This window comes from Passer montanus, unplaced genomic scaffold, assembly GCF_014805655.1.
Source record: "Passer montanus isolate IOZ18808 unplaced genomic scaffold, ASM1480565v1 scaffold34, whole genome shotgun sequence".
In the NCBI taxonomy this organism is placed as follows: Eukaryota; Metazoa; Chordata; class Aves; order Passeriformes; family Passeridae; genus Passer; species Passer montanus.
The window spans coordinates 4,421,035-4,441,556 of record NW_024368152.1 but is presented as its reverse complement, the minus strand read 5'-3'; the positions used below and the strand labels follow the sequence as shown (position 1 = coordinate 4,441,556).

Sequence of the window (20,522 nt, the reverse complement as noted above, 5' to 3'; positions counted from 1 at the left end):
TATTACAAATGCAGTAAAAATACAAAAGTCTGGCTCTGATGTTTATCTGATATTTAAATAAAGATCTGTTGAATGCTCATCAATGTCAGGTAAAGTCTAACTTTACAATTCAGTGCTTTTTTGATCAAAACTTTTTTGTGGATTCCAGAGCAAAATTAACTGATTTGTCATGATAGGACAATTTAATATTTAGAATCTAGCCTAGTTTCCAGATGTCATAATTTGTCAATGATTTCTACAGTATTTCTTTAAAAATATTGATTCTGAGGTTTGAAAAGCTGGAGGTATTTAAGAAAATCTTTTTATTAGTATGTATTCTAGTGAAAATGCAGTGACAGTTTTTAACCTTAAGACTAAACCAGAAAAGCCACAAGCAAGGTAGTGCACTGACTTTAGGGTACTATGGATCTGCCTACATATTCCTTCCAGCAGTTCTGAGCAGCAGCCATAGGTACTGTGTGTAGCTATGAAAAATGGCCTGTGCATTGGAGCATCCTAAATCAGAGCTTTAGAGGCAGGAGAATTTACTGGTGAATACTGGCTGCTGGATGGACAGGGAGCCCCATCTTATTCCTTGCTCCAGTGTCCACATAAACACAACACATAGGTTTGAAAAAGTTCTATCTGAAGGTGGCACCCATGCTATCAGAACAGGGTTGCCCTGCTCTATTGTTCTCGGTCTCAGTGAAAATGATCTGAACTCTGCTAGAATCATCAAAAAGGAGGTAGGAGAAATCATATATGTAATAAATAAATAAACTTATAGCTATCTTTTCTTTCAAATTTTCATATTTTATGAGATCAAGCACCTCGGATATTACCTGAGCTAGCAAAAGAAAATGAAGAACATAAGAAACCAACTCAAATATGAAGGAGGCCTAAAAATACGCCATGATGTGTCTTTAAAGACTTCTGCTGGGGTTTTTCAATAAGTTGAGACAGCCCTTTCAAAGACATCACTTCTTATTAGTGGTTGATATGAAGTACTGCTTCCAGTGGTGTCAGCTCAGGACAGGGGAAGGAGAGGTAGTCCTGAGTGTCTTTGATGGCAATAATAAATCTAAAAAAATACATCCACAGAATTAAAAGTGCCCAGGGGATGGATAGCTCCTGAACACATCCTCAGCACTCTACAGCCTAGGATGCTGTAAACAGTGATAACTTCAACCAGGTGACTGGAGCTACAAAGTTGGTTTTCTGGCTATTCACCTGAATTACCTTCCCTAGAAAATCCTAAAGCTTACTGGTGGCATGCAAAGGGATTGCAGAACCTAATGTCCTTTTGTTATTTGCAAGAACTAGTAGTGTCATGTTATAAGTATCCATGAAAGAGTGTAGAAGGGGTTTAATGCCTAAAGGAAAATATTCCTGTGATTGAAATTAGGGCTGTGTCCCAGATCCATGAATTATGATAAAATTGGGAATACTATAAAATATACTGAGGTAGACAGGATGTGATTGGCTTTAGATGCCAATAACAGTAATTAAAAAAAAAAAAAAAAGCTTTTTGTACTTTCAATTTCCTGTGACTGGGGCAGATTTCTCTACCCTCACATTTTTATTTAAAGTAATGAGCAGGCCATAGAATTGGATGCACAAGCAGTGGATGACTGCTTTCTATTCAGCTGATTCTTGTGGAAGAAATTCACCAAAGATTAATTCAGCTGCTGCTGTTTTTCACCCTCTTAATGTCTCCAAGAGAAAATCTTACCTGTACTTGATGAATTGGGAATGGGTGTTTGGAAAAAAGGTGAGAGCTAAAAGTTGGAATGCATTCAACTTCTGCCTTAAGTCCAAAGGGTGCACTCTCATCAATGCTGTCTTCTTTTGTGTCCAGCTCTGAAGTCACAGTAGAACTGTACTTTAAACATTAGTCTTGTCCAAATCAAGAATCATAGAATTGTTAAGGTTGGACAAAGACCTTTGAGATCATAGAGTGCAACCATTAACTCACAAATGCCCAGTCCATCACTAAACCATGTCCCCAAGTGCTACATCTAAATATCTTTTAAATACCCATGTCCCTAGTGACTCAGACACTTCCCTGGGCATCCTGTTCCAATGCTTGATAATCCTTTCACTCAGGAATTTTTTCCCAGTACCCAACCTTAAACTCCCCTGGCGCAATTTAAAGCTGTTCCCTCTCAACTTTCACTTGTTACTTAGAAGAGACCAACTCTCACCTGCCTATAACCTACTTTCAGGTAGGTTTTTGCCTTCAGCCTCCATCTCTCCAGCCTCTACAACCCCAGTTCCTTCAGCAGATCCTCATCAGACCTGTGAAAGCATTTATCTGGGCATCTTGATGCCATACTAAGTACATAGCATGGAGAGTTTATCTTTAATCTCTCCTATGCTTATTTCAGTGTAGCAAGTGCTTTTCAAAGCCCCCCAGTTTGTGATCTGTACAAAAATGCCACTCTCCCACTGTTTTCTTATTTAGCAATAGGTTTAAGACTCCATCTGCATTTGGTTGGAGGTGTTTTCTCCCATCTTCTGGGAACTAGTATTCTGTACTATGAAGAAGTTAAGATGTCAGGATGCTTGCATTCTTTTTTCTTGATCTGTATTCAAAAGGAGAGGAAGGTGTAGTTTAGTAACTTTGAGCAGTCATTTGGAGACAGGACTCCATTTTCAGTGCCAGCATTAGCATTTCATATAGGAAACAGTCATTTTAGAGACAAACTGAATGAATCCTTCACTGGTAGTAAAGTACTGGTAGTAAAGAAGATGTCAGTGTTTTGTTTTGCATGAAGTATTAGAGAAGTGTGTATTCTAAACCTAGAGTATTATGAAATCTCATGAGAAAGCAGTCTTCTGAGAAGTGTAAAACAGATCTTCAGTTACCCCTGGCAAAAGAGGATATTAAACACAAATTGCTCACACATTTCTGTGTGTTCTAGATTAGATAATGGCTAAGGCTGCATTTGTGATTTCTCCCCTGACCATCTGCAAGTCAAAAGACCGAGTTAATCTCTGTTTCTGTGGGGAGGAAAAAAAAATTTAAAAAGGCTTAAAGTTAATAATTCCAGGAGTGGAAATCCCCCTCTACAGAAAATACCTTCTGCCAGCCTGGATTACAGTGTCTAAACTTTGCTGTGTGTTAAGTGCCTACATGTCCCTAGGTATTAGAAGAGGAGCAAACATACCTCACTTAGATGTCAGAATTTCACTGTGCAGCTATGCATAGAAACAGAGCTGTAATGCTTTTGCTCCCTTGATAAACCAGGAGTTCGTGACTCTGCTACCACACAAGAAATTTGCATCCCTGACAGAAGTTGAGTCACGCCTCTGAATTCTACTCCAGTGCCTCTTGCTTTAGACCATCTTTTTTATATCAAAAGTTCATTTTTACAAAAATTACTAAATGTTTTATTGCTATATAGTATTTGCAAGGACAGTAAGAAAAATGTACTAGCATTGCTTACATTTATGTTGACTTTGCTTGGGCATGGTTTCTTCTAGAATGATGTATGAGGATTAATGGTTTGTTGGTTCTTGGTAAGCATATGTACCATTTCAGGAGAAGGGGACAAGCAAACTGACATCTCAGACAAGAGGATGTGTCACACATCATGACATATGTGATTGATTTTCTCTGACATGAATCTTCTAGATGTTTGCATGACAGTAGCTACCACACAAAACCCCCTGGTTTTAAAATTTATTTCTCGTAAAATTCCATGTATATCCCACACCGCAAAAGGAAGTAGAAGGTACAGAGCCCCAATGAGATGGGTGGCTAATTGCAGCCAGTTAACCAGGGAAACTTTATTTTATGCTTGTAAAGCTTTTTCAACTGTTAATTTTAAAACATTTCACAAATGTAACTCAGTAGGCTCAGACCGTTTTGCAGTGTTAAGTACTTGATTTCAAATGACACCAAAGGTCATATCACTTATAATGTTGTAATATGTTCATAGCACCACATTGACTCACAAGACTGGTTGTAGCAACTTTCTGCCAGCACACATTTATAGGGCACAGGGCTTGGAGTAAAAAGAAAAAAAAAATAATAGATTGTTTTTCTGACTGAAAATGTAGGAATGATTGTGACAGAATGTAATTGCGTGACTTTATTTTGATTTGGGCTTTGGAATTAACATTTCTAGTTCTTTGAACAAAGACACTTAGCTCCTCTTTTAGTTCTGTGTGGCATAGGGAATTACCAGCTTTACAGTTTTTCTGTCCCTTCCACAATGGCGAATTTGTTTCAGTGCTTCTGGCAAGGCAAGTACACTACTTTCTGAGTTGCAGTACTGTCTCTGCAGCATCTAGGTGTTGCTTGGAAATACTGACATTCTCAGAACTGACATGGCCTTGCTTTGCTTGGCTTGTGAGACCTAAAGAGATCACAGAAAAGGACAGACTGAGAAACTGAGTAAGAGTTATAAAACAAATAGCATTTTAGAAAGAATGCAAATAAATTCTGACTGCTGTGTTAACTTCAAACCTTGGCAGTCAAGCTCGCGGCTTCCAGTTATGTTATTAAAAGGGTGTAGAAGGAAGGACTGAAGAGTTAAAATGGCATTGAGTAAAAGTGGAACAACTTATTAAAATAACAGCATTTAATCAAAACTGTGTAACAGAGAAAACACTTAGCGTTTTCTGTGTACTGTAATTGTTGATTGTTCTTTAAAAATTAGAGCAGTCCATCAGACTTAGAAATCAATCTAGTGGAAAGCTTGGTAGAACAGCAATAGAACTGTCATGGTTAGTTTAGATTTGTTAGAAGCAATTTTTTGATTTTTTTTTAGATATATTGTAGGTTAAATTGATCTCTTTTATAAGCAGGAATTGAATTTCATTCCTCTTACTTACACTAGGACACTTTGTAATGATGTTGCTCTAGAACTCCATAAGAAACTGCAAACTCAGAAATACAAAAGTTTATTGGCTGGTCTGAGAAATAGAGATAAAGAGATTATACTAACATTTTTTTAAGAAAAAATAAATTTAGAATCACCTGGTGTAGAGTCCGTAACAATTTACCTACTGACTACATTGCAATATAACTTTGCATGATATCAGATAATTTGAAGTGACATCATACCTATGGCGCTTTTCATCCCTACCTTCAAAACTTTCCTGGTATTTTTAACACAAAGTGTCATCTTACACCTGGCCCACCTTCTGTTTAATACATCTACCAGTCAATTAGAGATGAGACAAGAGTTTTCCCCCATTAAATTTCTACATCTGGGATTTTCATAAGAAGCATTTCACAGCATATAAATCTGAAAATAAGTACAAAATTTTAGAGCACAACTATAAGTAGACCTTTGGTACTGAAATTGGAGACAAGAATCCACAAAATTGCCACGTCTGTAGCTGACCAAACTTGTAATATAAAACCAATTTGTGTATTGCCAGAAGTGCTGCCAGTTTAGCTAAGCTGTGCTGCTCAGTGCTTTCTACCTGCCAGAATATTTGAGATTTGCAGGCTGCAGGTACCATCATCCTCTGATCCAGAAGACACAGCAGGTATTCTCTGCTCCACTACATGCAGGCACCTCATTTCTATGGCCAGCATAGCAGTCACACCCCTGTCACTGAACAAATTCTTGGTAGTTGAGCATCCCGGTCCAGCAGTGTTACTTAGGAAGCAAGATACTGCTTTGGTTTTTCCACTAGCCTGAATGGGTTCAGGCATCATGGTAATTCTCAAGCCAGAGCCATAACAAAATTATGAAGGTGAAGACTGGCAAGGATCCTTCTGTCCTGGCTATCGAAGTAAGGCCTTAGAACAGAAGGAAGTGTGAGGTTTTTTACAGAGAACAAAAATAAGTTAGTCTGATGGTTAAAGGACTGCTCTCAAGGAACCAGATTTGGAGCCATAAGAGGTTGTTGGGGTAAAACCAACCAACCAACCAACCAACCAACCAACCAAAAAAAACCCAAAAACCCAAAGAAAGAAAAAACCCACCCACCTCAGAAAAACAAAAAAACCTAAAAAACAAAAAAAAAAAAAAAAAAAAAAAAACCCAAAAAAAAAAAAAAACAAACCCTAAGAAAAAAGATAAGGTGTTCAATTTGTTTGACAATTTTTTCAACCTTGATAAAATTGTTGAATTGTTGTTAAAAAGAAAAAAGTCAGATGACAGTAGCACACCACCTGTATCAAAACAGAAAGTGATAAAGTAGCCCTACATACTACAGGCATGACTTTTCTACCTGAATCAGAATGTGTCTTTTTTGGATTATGAGTCATATATTTAAGATTATGCCTAAGTCAGAGTTACAAGTACATGCAGACATCAGGAACAGAAAAATTATTTTAGAAGCATTCCTTTCATAATACTTCATAGTTCTTAGTGTGGATATAGCACATGATTGCTCTTGTGACTCCCAGGCTTATATACCTACATGCTTTCAGTGGGGAATTTATTATCTAAGGAACTGATGGCCTGTGATGTTGCCACAATTATTATCATGATAGATGCCCAGATATAAAGAGAACAATTTTAAAAGTAACTAACTAACTTGCTGCTAACCAAATTTCAGTAATGTGCTAAGGATTGAATACCTCAAACTTTTAAAAACATTAAAGTAACCTTTGAAGTGGCACACACTTTCTACAAAGTTGACATTTATCTTTTAAAACTAAAGAATCTTTTCCCCCTCTTGCCATCTTCCCGTTATGTGTTCCTGCTTCCAGTCTTTTTTCAGTTTTACTCCTTGGTCCTTGGACAAGAACATAATTCTGGACCTTTTGCTATTCAGTCTTGCTACCTTTCCTGCCTGTGCATCCTTAAAACTGAGCAGCTGAAATTCAGAGAGTGACAACTGCCACATTTCTCTTTAAAATCTAGCCATAGGAGGTATATTGGCAGCAGATTTTCAATGGAAAATGCCATTTCCTCCCACAGCCCAGCTGCCACATTTAAACCATGCTGTGTGGGGCTTCCACTCTCTTGGGAGGCTATTTTCATTTGCCTTCAGAGATTCTTCTACAGTCTAATGGAACTCACTGTCAGCTATAAAAAGCAACATTATATGCCATAGTATTTTTTTTAATTGTGATATGACTCAAGTTGAAGCCTTCTTATTCTGCACTAGAATGTGATGGAATTCAGTTTGACTTTTTTGTTTGGGTTTTTTTCACCTGTACAGACATCCTTTCTTTCATCAGATATATCAAAAAATACCAGATTAAAGCAAAGCCATTTAGACATCTGTTTTTTAAAGTTATGTGATTAACCTAGGAGGTAAGCTTTCATTTTAGAGTATTTCTAATTCTCTTAATAATGAAAAATTAAAGCTGAAAAACATCAACTGAACATGAGATATAGATTTGTCCTTTGCATCTGCCAACAGCTTGAACCAGCTTCTTTATGATAGGTAAGCTTGTCACTTAGTGGAAATACTATCTGCAAGACTCCCAATACTATATCAAAGCAACTTCTGTGTGCTGCTGAAGGACACTAGTTCAGTAGATTATTATCACAAACAAATATATGCCTTTCAGGGTGTAAGTCATGGCAGAGGGAAGAGGTTCTCAATTCTTTAACAAGCAGAATTTAGAATATTTCACACTTGAATGACTCCTAACCAACCATGCAAGACACAGAGCAGTATCCTGTGGCTTAAGCTGGAGGTGAGACTGGTACATAAGCACTGAAGTGTTTGCAGCTTGTATCAGTTTGCTTTTGTCATTTTTTTCCTGTAATTTCAGATGTTTACTGACGACAGTCTTGTGTTAGAAGGCTGCTCCACATCATTATTCCTTTCCACTAGTTATCTTTTGTAGCAGTTAGCTTTTTTGATCAAGTAAGAATCTTATCTGTATACTTACAGGAAAATTTTTGTATCCTATTTCTTAATTCTACATCATATTTTCTTAGTTAAAATTAAGTTGGGAGTCAGTGCTATTGTGTGTGTATACAGAAATGATGAGAAGATTATTTATGATAGGAATCAGTAGCTGATTCACTATAGTAGCCCTGCATTATAGATGTGATAAAATGACAGCATACTCTATTACTCAATACTTAAGTACATGCTAGAATGATAGTTTGATCTATTGTGTTGATAAATATGATCCATCAAGTCTAAGGTGTTGATTCTACTAATAGCTGTCTAGCCATGTTTTCAAATGATGGACAGTATAGCTACATGAACCACCCTTGATTTCCAGCAGTTTATTTTCCTTGGTTTTTGAATGCTTGAACATAGCATGCTGAATTGCTTAAAGGAAATCACATTTAAAATATTGGAATAGGAAGATTTCATATCATGTTCAAGGCTCAAACATTGTGACTGTGCAAAAATATTTTGTAACTGATAGATGCACTCTTGTAGTATATTCTGAGCCTTTCAAATTGGTCGTGATTGATTGGGAACTTTTTAATTTTATGATATTATAATTAAAAATAAATAAATTGGAATTTGCTCTTCCCTCTACCTGTAAACAAAGTTGTCATTATCACTGAGGCTGAAAACACAGGATACACACAAATCTGGCTGCCATGACTACTCTAAATGATGCTTTTATTCAACTCAGTGTAGCCAACATAATTTTCATCTCTGTAGAAAAATAGATGGTTTTCTTTCCCAAAGTTTTTCTTCAAATTTATATATTTTTTAGATAAATGTGGACTTCAGGATTTTGATTTAGTGCAGAAGTCAGTGTTCCTTGAGTTAGTGAAGAAATGGTCACTGACTCTGCATGTTCCCATTTTTATGTGTCTGAGTTGCATCTAAATCAACATCAAAGTGTGCAGAATCAATATCCACTTAGCAAAACTTGATTATATGTATTTCATCTAATGAATCAATGAGTCATTATACCTCTGGTCTTATCCTGCACTCGTTGATCAGCCCCAGTGTTCAAGGATCTGGCAACAAGACATTATCAATTGTGTCTTTTTGCTCTTGAACACACAGTTAAGTTGGGTATTTGCTGTCCTAAGATTAGAGGGGAAACTCCAGATTTGTCTGACATTGGAGCATACAGGTAGTCTTGAAAAGGTTGTGAAGCTGTAGGGGGTGAATTATTCAAGTTAAGTGATGCAGCAGCTGCAGAAGGGAAAGAAATAGATTTTTGGGTTTCTCATTATTAAGGTATTTTGGTATTTATTTACATTCTATTAGGTATTGTCTTTATTGAACCCGGACAGACAATTAAAAAGAAAAAGAAAAGAGAAAAATTCTTGGACTTGTCTCACTTTTAACAGAGTCCTAAGTGGTAGGAGTACAATCACCAACACTTCCCTTTATTGTCACTACACAAAAGTGTCAAAGAAAGTTAAGATGAATAGCCTCCCAGGAGACTTCTGTTTCTCTGCCCTGAGTTATGAAGGCTTGCCATGTATAGACTTAGGTTTTGGAAGCCGTGATGTAGGTGAGAGAGGATTCCTGCCAATGACATCATAAGTCATGGGGCAATCAAATATTATATAGATTTAGTTGTGTAAATACTTCAATAACTTGAATAATCAACAACTGCAGGGCATGTACTTATGCTGCCACATAAGTTTTTAGCCTCATGATGTATTACATGTATTTTTGGTATGTTGCTTGAAATTAGCTCTCCATGGCTGAGAGTTTTCCCCTGTATTTGTACAACACGTAGAAATACATTGCTGTGCCTCACTTTCTTTCACTGAACATATGTTGTGTTCAACCAATTAAACAAACTTGTTTGAATGGATTGGTTATTGAAAATCTTAAAGTTTCCTTTTAGTTGTCATGTCCCCAGAGCATCACCATTTTGGTGATGGGTGAAATGATCTCACCAGCCAGAGGGCAGGTTAGTTTGTCAGTGGTCCTCCCAGGTGCAGTAACATCAGTTTGGACTTTTAGTGAACTGTGGTGGGGAGACAATTCACATGGAGATGTATAGAGACCAATGAAATAAAAGATTCCTGCTTTGGCTTAATTTACTTTGACTGTATTAACTACATCAAAGCTATTCTACTTATTTTTTTTTAATACATATTTCAATATCTGAATTTCTAAAAGAAAAAATACTTGAGTCTTGAGCTACATCATTTACTTCTGGCACATCATTCTATCACATATAATTTTTACTTTTAACTCTTTTGGCAATGCTGGTTTGCAGGTACCAGTTCTTCTTTAATGTTCATTTAGTTAAATACTTCTGTACAGAGGTGAATCTGTGGTATGTTCATGGTTATTCATATGTTTGAAAAGGCTCTGAGGTGCAAAAGGATAGAGTTGGCTTTTAAAACTCTATGAAGAAAGCATCACATCTTCTTCTGCCTTTTGAAATTCAGCATGCTTCTGGTCACTTCTGTAATTTTTCTTACTGTTCCATAATGTGGACGAGTAAATATTTGCAACTCCAGAAGGAAAAGCAGTTTGAATGTTCAACATTTCACTCATTCACATCACTGTAACTTGTGCCTATTAAGGTAAAGTTTTCACTGAACTGAATTACTATTGTATACATACTTAAACTGAAAAGTCAGCAAAGTTCTATTTGGTACAAATAAATAAAGTAAAGGTGATGTGTTTTGATAATGCACATATATAAGCACTTCCTGCTTATAAATATATGATTTATTTAATCAGAAGCAGAAACTCATGAGAAAGCCTGAAATACAGCAAAACTGTAGAGATTAGTTTACTGTATTTTAAAAGATACTTGTTAATTTAAATTATAACTTAAATACATAAAAGCATATTAATTTGGTCACACTTTTAAAAAAGTGTTTAAGCATGTGAAACCAGATTTTCCAAAGCACTGGCTCTGGATTAGTGCCCTAACCCAGCTGAGAAGACGGAGGTTCGGGCAGTCCTTCTGTAAGTGGCCTTAGATGCCGCGGTGCTTGGCAGTGCAATGGTTGCAAGAAGCATACCTGATTCTGGAACAGTATTCAGGGCTCTGGCTCAGTTGCCAGCAGGCTCCTGGAAGCGAGATTTGAGTAAGCCTGTCTTCTAGATTGGATTCATAGCATCATAGCACATAGGATGCTAGCACAGGGAATTTTAGTTCATCTGGTGGGAAGCACCAAAACCAGTGTGTCCCAGCTCCATCTTCTAGGTGCAATTAGCCATCTCTTAAAATAAAAGCCCCAAAATTCCATGTCTTGCTTGTATTTTGACTTGCTGCTTTTCCCATTTTCTCTTCTGTTTTCTCTTCTATAGCTGTCACAGCCTGGAACGTTTGACTCAACACCTCCCATATTCAAAAAGAGTATGCAGGCATTATGTGGGGCTTTTGTGGGGTAGAAAGGATTCCTGACCAGTGTGGCTTAGAGAAGTAATTTGTAATTTCCCACATGAAGTTTGACTTTACCACCCTGCAATTAGCACTGTCCACTGCTGCTTCTTCCTGTAGCAAGTTGGCATACTTTAAGCAGTGTTCAAATATGGATGGAAAGTCATCTTCAGCTGAAGGAGTTTATTCTTGCAATTGAGTAGGCAAATAGTTAGGCTGGAATTAATGTTTTTTTTCTGAATTTATGATAATTTTTTTCATTCCTATCAATTCATTGATCCAACTTCACCAGGAAAGTCACTTGCTCTTCTTTGTAATAGTGCATAATCTGCTGGGAAGGGCTTCCTACATGACTGCAGGGAGTTCAAGCTGTAGGGTTTGCTGGAATCTAAATATTTATTGTCAGGTCAACTTCCATCAATTGATGATATTGGCCCTTTCAAGCTAATAGTCACTACCTTGAGAGTGATTTAAAACATTGCAGTGTTATGCAAATTAATTAGATTTGCTCATTCTTGAAAGGCTGGATTTGTTAGAGGACTTATCTGAGAAAATGCCTGTTTTCTCAATACCCTAAAACTCTTCATCTGGAGGTGTGGACTTGGACGTTATCTAGCCCAAACCAAAAATAATGCTTAACAATATCCAGTGGGACAAGTATAGATGCCTTGGGAACCTTCTGCCTGAAGCCTTAAGCAGAAGTTTGCTTCCAAGCACATTCTTCCTAATTTGCTATCATAAAAACTGTACATGATAAAATTCTACCTCACAACCACTTCAGACACTGAAGCACTTAATTTAGTCTTTCTGATAACCTCATTAGGTATTTGTATAGCAAATTTTTATCTTCTATTCCCTACCAAATGTTTTGGTTTCTGTTAAATTGAATTCTCACATTAAAAAAAGAATGAGAACACTGTTCCTAGGGACACCTCTTAGTGAACAGGGACACTTCTTAGTTTGAAAAAAGGTTTCATAAGACTTTTCAAAGTACTATTAAGAAAGAAAAAGATAACAATACTCCAAGAAAAAATATTATTCATATTTAGAGCATAACATTGGCATTCTCTTATTTTTCTTCACTTGGATCTTATAGCATGAGTCATCTGAAATAACAGACTCAATAGAAAAGAGATACAACTAAAAAAAGAATGCTGGTAAACATAGCATGTAGGAATTACTTTATCCAGACTGGATATTTAAAGTTGACTGAACTCTTAATAGTCATATAACCTCCCTTTCTCATTTTCTCATTTTCCTCTAAGAGGAGAACCTCCTCCAGAGAAAGGTGTCATGTTCCAATTTTGGTGTGTAAGTTGTCATATTGTGGAGGGAAAAATACTTGTCAGTAATCTGATTTAGAAACCTTGTGTATTTTTTGGACTTATACTGTGTATATTTAAACATATATGTTAATTGTTATAGATTAGAAATAATACCCATACTAATTATACTGAAAATTATATTATATTAGTAATAAAATGTATTAAAAATCAATATATTCAAGTCTAGACAAGAAATACCTATTTCCTGAACTGTACTCTTGCTGAGTGTATCAGTGAGTAGCATTATAAAGTTTTTAATGGAGAAAAATTGCATGAAAGTTAAAAATACCATAAGCCATCTTCTAACTAGGGAGTATAAAGTTATATATTATTTGTTCCATTTTTTGAATTATTAATGTCTATATGTCCTCTTGGAGCTTATCACTATGAAATTCAACAACATTCTTTCCACAAGAATTATTCATGACAGATTCCACAAACCAGAGATGACTGAGACACAGAGCAAAGCAGTGCAGAATATTTGAAAGTGTGTCTCAGGAAACCCAGATATATACCCTGCTGAAAGCCAAGAGAGCTGAAGCGTGAGGAGAAAATAAGACAAACACAGCTGACCAGGGAAATGCAGGGAGCAATGAAAGAATGGATAAAGGCAAACACGACACATAAATCAATGGGGTCAATGCTCTGAGAAGGAATAAACAAGTCTAAAAATAACCAAATAAGGGGATGATCACAGAAGTCAAAATTGAAAATGCAGAGAAAATTGCAGAAGCTGTAAGGACAAACAATAACAGCTTTCACAAATATATGAGGAACAAGAGGTCAATGGGAGAGACTGTCATCTCCATACGTGGGGAAGTCAGTGGAAGTCAGTGGCAGAGGCTGCTGGGAAGCCAGCACAGCCTTCCCCTTGGTGTGCTCGCTGGGAGACCACAGGGAGCACGCCAGAAACAGGGAGAAGTGTCCTAGAGGCAGAATCTGAAAAATTAATGAAACAAAGGATGAGAGCAGCGCAGGTTAAGAAAGAAAGAGCAGAAAATAGGGCAGCTATTAACAGTAGGCTTCAGGTCTGATGGCCTGTTTCCCAGGTTTCTGAGACACATGGTGAGGGTTTTTTAAACTCTTTCATCTGTGAAGTCTGCAGCACATGAGGTATATATGAGCTGTTGAGATATACAGTTGAAAGGCAGAAGGAAGCCAGTGCAAGCCAGCATTGCAAAGGTTTTATATGAAAAATCATTGCAATGGCAGCTTTATCAAGTATAAATCCCAAGTACAGACAAAACCAGATCCAGAGTTGCAGAATATCTGGTACATATTAATTAAGAGAGTTTACAAAAACTGAGTTGAACTAGTGATAGGAAAAGGAGTAATGGTTAGAAATAGGAAGAGAAGAAATTTAGGCTGGATAGGAGGAAGAAATTTTTTGCTGTGAGGTTGTGGATCCCCCATCCCTGAAAATGTTCAAGGCTGCCTTAGACAAGTCCTTGAGCAATCTGGTCTAGTGGGAGGTGTCCCAGTCCATGGCAGAGGGGTTCAAATAGGCGATCTTTAAGGTCCCTTCCAACCTAAACCATTTTGTGATTCTTTGAATTAGCATAACCCCTTTCCTTAGAAAAAACTACTTAATTTCCAAGCCTTAATGTTGTGTCCAACCATTACAATATATGAATTAGCATAACGCATTTCCTTAGAAAAAACTACTTAATTTCCAAGCCTTAATGTTGTGTCCAACCATTACAATATACAAATACTTGTTTCTTGTAGTTGCTGATGTATCCTCAGTTTTAATTCTATAAGCAAAGACACTGACCATAGATTCATAAACATAAAAACTAAAATCAAAGTTCACAACTTTACTTGAAGAACGGAGTTCCAAATAGTTACTTAATGAGATTTATAAAAGCATCAAAGTCATCACACAGCTAACTGGAATTGATTTCCATTGCCAGTTATACACTTACCTGGGGGTCCTGAGTCCCAAGTAATGGCATAGATTCTCACAAACTTTATAATATATTGTGTAGAAGACCATAAAGATGTGACAAAATCTTAAAGATGACAAAAAATGGCAGTGAGGATTTCTTTCTGCCTTTGACCAAGGGCAGTTGGAAGTCCCATCCAAACCAAGCCATTCCATGATTCTGTGAAAAAATAAAGCTTGTATAGATGCCAGTGGGGAAAAATGTTCACAGTTACTCATCTGTGGGTGCCCTTTTAGTTCAGGGCTGCCTGAAGTGTCATCAGTGCAAAGTTCTAAGAAGGTTATAAATCAGAGAAGGAAAGGAAATCCTGGAGATTTCTGGGGATAAGCCTTCTCACAACCTTGGAAATAAAGAATTTTGAGAACATAATTTAACAAATAATGGCATTGAAGAAGCTGTGGTGAGGGTAGTATACATCCAAAAGAGAAAGAACAGAAACCAAGAAAGCAAGACACATCCATTCAGTGAATGTTAACATGTCTGCCTAAATCATATTGAACTGATGTGCAAGTTTCTAAAACCTGCCTGAGCCCAGGACGTGATCAACTCGTTTTCCAGGATGCAGCTTCTGTTAGACACCTAAGTGAAACAGATTCCTCCCTAATTATCCAGCCATTTTCCTTAGCACAACACACATTCTTAAATTCTAGTTTTGAGAAAAAATTATCTGCCTTCTCTCAGAGCTCCATGTGGAGAGTTTAAATAGTCAGCTGCTGAAACCCCATAGCACCAGGGAAAGCTCCAAAATAAACCTGCAGTGGCCAGAACTACAAGAAACAGTTCTTCCTTTTCACCCCAGGTGTTATGCAGTGTCCAGACTGATGGAGATTGCATTCTGTGGCTTGACTATGATTGTGTGGAATGTTATCCATGGAAACATGTCCTACATTTCCCCTTGTTTCTAAGCAGCTGGCTCCTGACCAAGAGGAGGACTCACAGAACAAGAGGCAAGACAGTCATTTGGCACTGAACTGTACTGTTGATCCTAGGACAAAGATTTCTTCTATATTTATAGGTTTTACTGTGAAGTGTCTTTAGACAGAAACAAATATAGTCCAAAGAGAAAACACCAGAAGCTTAGGGCTCCCTATTTTTCAGATTTAGGGCTCTTCAAATTAGTGAAGATTTGGGTTTTTGCTTGCCTGTTGCATCAGAGTTTCTCGCTTCCAGGTGCACTGGGGCTCATCTTCCATGAGAGGATGCTCTTCCACCTAATATTCCTTCTGGATGGAACATGGCTCTGGAATCTGGAGGTTGTGGATCTATTCCCCCTCTAGCCTGTACCAGTAGGCCTCAACTTTGATGCAGGTGTCTGGAATCCATATTCTGCTAGGATTACTACCCTAATCCCAAGTGAGGTGCATTGGAATCTGGCTAGATGGATGTATTTAAAATTTATGCAGTATTTCTGTACAGTGTTATATAGGAGGCAGGTGGCATGCTGGATTAGACTTCAAAGACATCTTTTGTCCCCACAGAGAGAAAGGTGCCTGTGTTGCACAGACATCTCCTGTAGAAAGTTTTTCATTAATACAATCTTTTGTGACTCTCTATGTTCCTTGGATAGATATGTGTGTAGCAGGCAGACTGTGAACAAGTGATTTGAAATTTAGGTGAGGCAATACCTAAGTTAGGCACTTAAATAAAGTGATCGGATGCTTAAATAGAATTGTCTTTACCTAAGTAGCAGTGTAAGTAATTGGGATACATAGCTGCTGGGATGCTATTAAATTAGACCAAGATCAAGACTATGAGGATGCCGCATAGAGTAGTACTAAATGTGGTGAAGCACTAGATTTTTCAGTGGTCTGTCAATAGAATATTGTTAGAGTCAGAGAAAATAAGAGTTCCTCGGTTTATTGGGATAAAGTGAGGAAGAGTATAACATAAAAGGGTATGTTATTAATAGATATGCAGAAAAGGTTATAAAGAACAGTTGAAATATCCCAAAACTAGTTAATCACAGGAAGAAGATTAAAAACTGATATAGCTTGAGTAATTTTATAATCACACAATGAAAAAGCTCAAAAAGGAATTTCTTTGAACAAAAAATAATGCATGTGGGCAGTCACTCTGCACAGAAGGTTATAGAGGTTACACAAGGGAAATCAGGTTCAACAAACCCAGATTATGTGACCTTTGAGAAACAGGTGGCTACTTTGGTAGAAGACTAGGACTCTGAAATACTATTTCTGTTGCAGTGTATTAAAATGATCCATAAGGAAGTAGTAGTCAGTTTTGAAAAGTCCTTTTCATTGACAAAAGATTTTGTTTATTGATTGACTTTTTTTAATATGAGAACACTTGTAACACTGGCCATGATAATTATTTGGGTTGGTTGTGTTGGGCAGCTTGCTTTCCCATTTTTCCAGCCTTGTAGCATATCATAGAGAAAAACAGTGGGGAATTTAGAAGCAATTCATTATTGCGTCTTTATTATTATGTTATTATGTATGACAAACAACAACATTCAAAATATGAATATATTTGTATTATTTAAATATCATTGAATTGAAACATAATTGCACACAATCAAAATACTGAACAGTACAAAATTTTGAAGCATTGCTTTATTCCTGAATTTTGTACTGCTAGCTACAGGTAGGACAAGATTGCTGTTTTTTTAACCATATTCATCTGCCTTTAAAAGGAGATAAATAATGTAGGAGATAAAAATGAATGAGAAGGAGAAACACACATTTGTATCACTTGTGAAACTGTTATGCTGTCGTGTACGTGTGGCATTTTCAGGTAAATAATAGTCACTTGCATTTTCACAGGTTTTGTGTCCTCCCCCTTGGTCATCATTGCCTAAACATAACTTTACTTTGAAAACATGCATTTTGTGAACAGCAACTAATCATGATATAGAATTAGAATATGACTAAATAAAATCTGGGGGATAGTGTTATAATTTTCATCTTTTATTTTTGAACAGTGTTTATGGCTGTCCATTGGCAAAAAAAAGAAAAACACAAGACAAGCAACCCCAAGAACCAGCTCCCAAAAGAAAACCCTTTGTGGTTAAAGCAGACAACTCTTCAGTAGATGAGTGCTATGAAACTGATGGAACAGAGGAGATGGATGAAAAGGAAGAGGAAGAAGAGGAAGAGGATGAAGAGGAGGAGGAATATTCTGATGATAATGAGGAGCAAGGTGATGAGGAGGAGGATGATGAGGAGATAGATCGAGAAGAAGAAGAGGAGATTGAGGAGGAAGAAGAGGAGGATGAAGAGGAAGGTGAAGATGTGGAGGATGAAGAGGAGGAGGAAGAAGAAGAGGAGGAAGAAGAGGAGGAGGAGGAAGAACGTGGTAATAATCAGAGTATTAGTAAAAAGTAAACAATGTGTGTTTTCTGGGTTAATCTTCTAGTGTGGTGTGTGAGGATTTAGCTGTTCAGTTCTCATTAAAGCTAATGGAAGTCATGCAGTTAAATCTCTCTGCTCCACACTGAAAATATACCCCACTGTGTTCTCTTAACATTTATTTTAATAAGTCTGTCTTCCAAATGTTTTTAATACACCAGCACTTACATTTCAAACAAGGAGGGTGGAGGTATGTTTGTGCTAAAAATGCTTGCATAAAATGTAATCCTAGTGTGGATTAATGCATGCAGTTACCAGGAAAATATTCACAAAGGTACAAGCAAAGCATCAGCTACAGCTGGGTGCCTGTACTGATCATTTGCAAGGGTATTTGCTAGATCTGTTTACAGAATGTCAACAATTGCCCACATAAATTCTGTCACAAGTTTGCAGATAATTTTTGTGAGCAAAAATGGACCTCTTCCCTTTGAAATTTTTGCCCTATATTTCCCCCTACCCCAAGAAACTATTCAGAACTAACTATTATAATATACTGTGGTTCTTTTAGACTTCAGTTCTGTGTGCTTTAGTTGATTCTATTAAAAATATAGCGAGTGACAGTTTTACATAGATAACGTCTTTCTAAAGTTTATATATTTTTGTTATGCCATGGCATAAATTCCATTTAGACATACAGGTTACTGGTAGTAACCAAATTAATGCAATAGCAATGTGATTAGCCTATTCAACCTTCTCTTTTTTTTGGGCTATTGGATTTTTACTTTCAAGATATGTGTCCATTTTTATTCCTTATGCTGATGACAGACATCATAATGCACTGGGGTGAAATGAAGGAATCATGCAAAAATTAATGAGCTATCTAAAAAGTATTTTGTTCCCATTTCCAGGGAACACGTTTTTGGTTGGGTAGATTCACCTTTCTAACCAATAAAAATATAAGAAAAGCTTTCAGCACTCCTCAGTTGGATTCCTCTTAGGAACCAGGTATGAAAGTTGTGTGACTTTTGTTTCAGCATTCTGTAAGGTCAGATCTTAAATCTTAAAGACTTTGGAAGTGTTCTTTCTCTTTGGGTGAGATGGTGGCCAGCTGGGTGGCTATCAGAGTTTTCTCAGTTACTGCATCTGTAGCGTTTCCTCAATTGCCTGAATTTACCACAAAATTGGTGGAGGATTAATTGTCAGTCTTAAAAGTTGCAAGAGTTTGATGCAACAAGGAAGTAATTTCCTTTTGCAGGGAACTCTGCTGCTTCAGAACCTGGAAGAGAAGCTGTGTTAGATCAGGCTGATGTGCAACTGCTGTTGCTCTCTTGATGAGCAAGTGTGGAGTGTCCAGCAGTTTCTTTAAAAATAGTGATGACTAAGTTTGTTGGTGTATAGATTATGGTGCAACTGCTGCTGTGATTTCAGCTGACATTAAAACTTTGAATCTACACTATCAAAAATGATGAAAGGGGAAAAAAAAAACAACTAAAGCAAAACTCAGGAGCTCAAGAAAATTGCTTCTGGCAAGCCAGCAGGCTTGATACTCAGTTTATTTTTCTATGATAATGAAACACAGTGGTTTACTTATTCCAACACAGTTACACATGCAGTTAGTGGTCCTAATCAATGTGAAGAGGCTGACATTGTTTTCTGACTGCTTTCCTTCCATATATAGTAGGCTGTGGTTAAGAACTGCAAAAAATTTACAAAGGTACCTCTATTAGCTGCTCTGCGTATTACTTGAAATTAAAACTTACAGAGATCAAGTTTTTCTTAGGAACTCATGATTCCAGTAATAAAACAAAAGTATGTTAATAAATAAATATATGTTCTATCTAAATGATTAGTCATTAAGAAAAATTCCTCTTGAAATCAGAGAAGTGATTATAGAATTTTATTTGAAAAGTATTTCATGATCCTTTTGAGTATCAACATAGTAGTCAGTATGCAACAGTCCCAGTTAGAGCAGAGATGATTTACAAGGAAGAGTTTCTAGCAATTAATTAGGAAGGTAGTATGGAGTTCCTTATGTCTGTGCCAAAGAGTAAAGAATAATAACAGTTTGGTTGTGGTGAAGTCTAGAGGCTAGTCAATAAATCGTATTTTTAAAAAAAGTTTCTTTCCTATGATTTCCAACAGGGATAGAGATGTTTCACTTTATCCTGCTTGTGGCATAATCTGCATTGATAGAATTTGGACTTCTGATTATGATTAGGAAAATTAGATCTGTCAGCTATGAATTTAGTAGTCTCAATCACTTGCTGCTCACTACAAGACTCACTATAATATTGTAGCAAACCACCTTATAAGTCACCTTAGCAGGAAATCTTAATGTGCCATAGTATTCCTGTCCCTAGAAACAAAAGGCAGAATTATCCACTGGTCTCCAGGATACCCACACAGTTCTCATGAAAGTTTCTGTCACTAGTGCTCTAGATGATAGCAGTTCAGAAAATTTCCAGAAGTAGCTATAATCTAGGTGAACAAAACAGTTAAAATCATAAGTATTGGTGACAGAAGAATTCCATCAGCAAGTATAGGATAGACTATAGAGGCAGAAATGGGGAGGAGGGGGAAAGGAGATGGTAGGACAATAAGAGTAAGGTGTTCTACTGTTTCTTAGGTCAAATGCAGTTTTCTAGCAGAAAAGGGTAGATCCTGGGGAACTCAGGTATGTCACTGGTGTGTCATTGCCCATTCCTTTTTTGCTTAAAGGAATTGGAATTTTGGATTGGGTTCTCAGCAGACATAGATAGTA

General features: G+C 36.9%; 1 protein-coding gene across 12 annotated transcripts in view; it reads left to right on the top strand.

Annotated features, from left to right (window-relative positions):
- The window catches only part of MYT1L (myelin transcription factor 1 like), a 300,153-nt gene that overhangs the window by 178,923 nt on the left and 100,708 nt on the right, over nucleotides 1–20,522 (top strand). For all 12 annotated transcript variants that reach the window (XM_039715661.1, XM_039715667.1, XM_039715669.1 and 9 more), the window contains exon 6: nucleotides 17,395–17,768. In XM_039715661.1, coding sequence (XP_039571595.1) covers nucleotides 17,395–17,768 — 374 coding nt within the window. The remainder of the gene's footprint in view (nucleotides 1–17,394; nucleotides 17,769–20,522) is intronic.